Below are 3,668 nucleotides of genomic sequence, written 5' to 3'. Positions count from 1 at the left end.
AAATAGCAAAAAAAAAATGCCCTGGTCATGAAGGTAGTAAAACCTCCCGGTGGTGGTCAAGTGGTTAATGCAAGACTGAATTCATCCCAAACTCCTTCCTTTATTTAGAGGATGCCATTGTCAGCGGCTCTGGAGGGAATCTGCATTTGTTTGTTAGAATGAGAAACATCTGCGCAACCTGAAACGTAAATCTGATAATGATTTTCTCACCGCTGAATGTATGCTTTTTAATGAGCCTGGCACGGTTTGTCAGTGTGGATCCTGTCCAAGTTTCCTACTGCACCCTCACTAAAGTAAAGAAGTCCTTTTGATTGTGGGAGACCTTTGCAACACTTTCCATCAATGAACGAGGTGTTACAGATAAGTGATCATTGTCCCGCACACCGTGTCACAAGTTTAACATTCTGCTTAGTGTTACAAGTCGCTCCAGCCCTTCCTTCCAGGCATTTCCTTCCTTCTTCTGTGTGACAGGCTGCTAGGGGAGGGCTGGGAATGTATAAAGTTGGGCACTGACTTTTAGGCATGACACACACCTCTGTGAGTGCAGTTTTTATCTCGTTACCAGCTGGAATACTTGCACTTTTCCTGCTCTTACCCTCCGCCTTGCTGCCAGCAACACTACTCATCTGCAACCCTGCGACAACAATAATAATGCTTCTTCTCTACGGCATTTGGGTGCTGGTCACCTGGTCAGAGTTAGCCATGTTGGCTTCATTGGCTGAGCGCCAAAAAGAGTTTGTGTGCATTGATCAAGCCTGTTACTCCGTATCCTGGGATAGGAGAAAATATGAAAAAGCAAGTCAAGACTGTAAAAACAACATGCAAGACCTGATGACTGTGAAAAGCTCAGAGCAAGCACAGGTTGTTTCTCAATTCCTTTCCAAGGTGAAGACGGACAATATCAAAGTTTGGATTGGGTTGAAACCCAAACAGGGATGCACAGATGTGAACCTGCCTCTACGGGGCTTTACCTGGGTCACTGGTGAGAGTGATACGAATTCTATTCTCTGGAATGATTATGAACGGAAGTGTCCTGGTTCTGGTGGCCTCTGTGTCACCATGAACAATAGGGGCACCTGGGAAGAGACTGACTGCATGTTCAAATCGGATGGCTTGTTATGTGAATCCAGTCATTCGGCGTCTTGTAAACCACTTACGGTACCAAACGTCACTTATTTTCACAAATTCTATGGCATGGGCCTCAGTTTGAGCAACTTCTATCCTTCTGATACCATGGTCCAGATACCTTCAAACCAGGAAAATCTGATCTGTGAAGATAAGGAAGATGGACAATTTAAATGGACCAAGAAGACCCCAGGAGCCTGGCCTTGTGAGATCGAGAATGGAGGGTGTGATTTTGAATGTACGGTTATAAATGGCACCCCGGAATGTAAGTGCCCCCCAGGGCTAACTCTGAAACAAGACCAAAGATCATGCTCCGAGCCCTTACCTTGTGATCCCAACCTCTGTAGCCAGGATTGTGATCCAAACTCAAAACCGCCTACTTCTCCCTGCAGTTGCAGTAAGGGATACCTTGCAGAAGATGGGAAGACCTGTTTAGATGATGAATGTGCAACCCACCCCAATCGCTGCGGGTACAGCTGCACCAAGAGCAACGGCAGCTTCACCTGTGGCTGCAAGTCTGGATATACAAATGACAACTCTGACTGTGAGAGTCCTGGTGAGTGTGGCGTGAAATGTCAAGACATTGACGAGTGTGAGTTTACCATGTGCGAACAAATCTGTGAAAATTTCCCTGGCGGCTTCGAGTGTGCTTGCAATGAAGGATTTGTCCTTAGCAAAATCAATCCCAAAAAATGCAAAAGGGTTTGCAATACATATGAGTGTGAGCCTGAATGCAATGAAAAGGGCTGCCATTGCCCAGAAGGGTATATCCTGGATGGAAACGAGCGCAAATGTCTGGATGTGGATGAGTGTTTGGCGAGCCCATGTAAGTGGTCTTGCAATAATTTACTTGGGTCTTTCAAATGTACCTGTCCAGAGGGCCACGCTGACCACGGTGCTGAATGTGTTCCTGATGGGACAGAAGGACCAGGAGGAGTCGCTACAGAGGCCACATCACCAGACTCCATTCCTGATGGGACAGAAGGACCAGGAGGAGTCGCTACAGAGGCCACATCACCAGACTCCTTCCCGCAAGTTACCTTCAGCATAGAACCAGCTACACTGCTAGGGATTTGCATCGGGATTGTATCCATGTTGACTGTTCTGATAGCTATGGTGTGTTACATGCTAAGGAAGCACTACAGGGGTCAGCAGGACTTTGACTACAAGATTAATAACAATGAGAAGTATGTTGTACTTCAGCAGGTAAAGACGATTCCACAGTGGAAATTCTAGTGGTGACAATGGTATAGACTTCCCACCAGGAGGACATTGACGATGACATATGACAACTGTAAAGCAGTGCTGTATTTTGGCCTAGGCCAACAAGGCCCAGGCCTAGGGCAGCACTTTGCAGGGGGGCAGCAAAAAAGCCACCCCCCTCCACCTGAGACTCTATTGGCCACTACTTGCTAGAACCGCCTCTCTCACCCCCCCTCTCTCTCACCCCTCTCTCTCTCACTCACCCCCTCTCTCTTCCCCCTCTCTCACCCCTCTTCTCTCTCTCTTGCTCCCTCTCTCTCACCTCCCTCGCTCTCTCTCACCCCCTCTCTCTTTCTATATCCTCCTCCTCTCTCTCTCTCATCCCCCCTCTCTCTCACCCCCGTCTCTCTCTCTCTCACTCATCCCCCCTCTCTCTCTCTCTCATCCCCCCTCTCTCTTTCTCTCTCTCATCCCCCCTCTCTCTCACCCCTCTCTCTCACCCCCTCTCTCTCTTTCTTAGATTCCCCCCCTCTCTCTTGCATTCCCCGCTCTCTCTTTCACCCCCCCCTTTCTTTCATCTCCCCTCTCTCTCTCCCTCCCTCCCTCCCTCCCTCACCCACCCCCTCTCTTTCTCCCTCCCTCACCCACCCCCTCTCTCTCTCTCATCCGCCGTCTCTCTCCCTCCCTCACCCACCCTCTCTCTCTCTCGCCCCCTCTCACCCCCCCCCCCCCATTTGATCTCAGGGGTTCATGCTGGGACTTGTAGTCCCTCAGTTTTGGATGGAGTCATATCCGTTAAAAAAGGAGTGGGGAAAATTTACATGGGGGGGGGGGGGGGGGGCGCCCAATTTTAGTCTTGCCTAGGGCAGCACAAAACCAAAATACACCACTGCTGTAAAGTGATTTTGGCTAACTACTGACCTATCTGGCTGAACCTGCCTTTCAGACATGGGCAACTAGTGTGACTATTGGGCTTAAAGTTAAAGTATAGAATTATTCTAGTAAGCATGTACTATGTATAAAAAATGAATTGAACGAATGTCACAAATGTTCCCAAAGTCTTTCCATATTTTAGTTAATACGTTGATTTTCTATGATTGCCAGATTCATCTAGTGACCATATTACACTGAAATACCTTAATATGGTAAATACTGCATTATGGCCACTAGATGGAGCTAAAGATCAAAGGAAATCAAATTATTTATGTGTTACTAAACCCACAACAGTAAAATCAGTCTGTATATACCAGTGATGGCGAACCTTGGCACCCCAGATGTTTTGGAACTACGTTTCCCTCGATGATAAGGCAGGGTAGTTGAGGATCATGGGTAATGTAGTT

The 3,668-nt window shown here is 47.8% G+C and overlaps 1 protein-coding gene across 1 annotated transcript; it reads left to right on the top strand.

Annotated features, from left to right (window-relative positions):
• Nucleotides 1-563: 563 nt before the first annotated feature.
• LOC309550201 (thrombomodulin-like) lies at nt 564-2,361 on the top strand (the record flags this gene model as incomplete). The annotated part of the gene is made up of 1 exon (XM_082250617.1): nt 564-2,361. The coding sequence occupies exon 1, from the start codon at nt 652-654 to the stop codon at nt 2,359-2,361; it is 1,710 nt and encodes a 569-aa protein (XP_082106743.1). The 5' UTR covers nt 564-651.
• Between the last annotated feature and the right edge of the window lie 1,307 nt (nt 2,362-3,668).

Source organism: Pelophylax lessonae, assembly GCF_965119305.1.
Source record: "Pelophylax lessonae genome assembly, chromosome: 3".
NCBI classification, from domain to species: Eukaryota; Metazoa; Chordata; class Amphibia; order Anura; family Ranidae; genus Pelophylax; species Pelophylax lessonae.
This window is presented reverse-complemented; position numbering and strand designations above follow the sequence as displayed.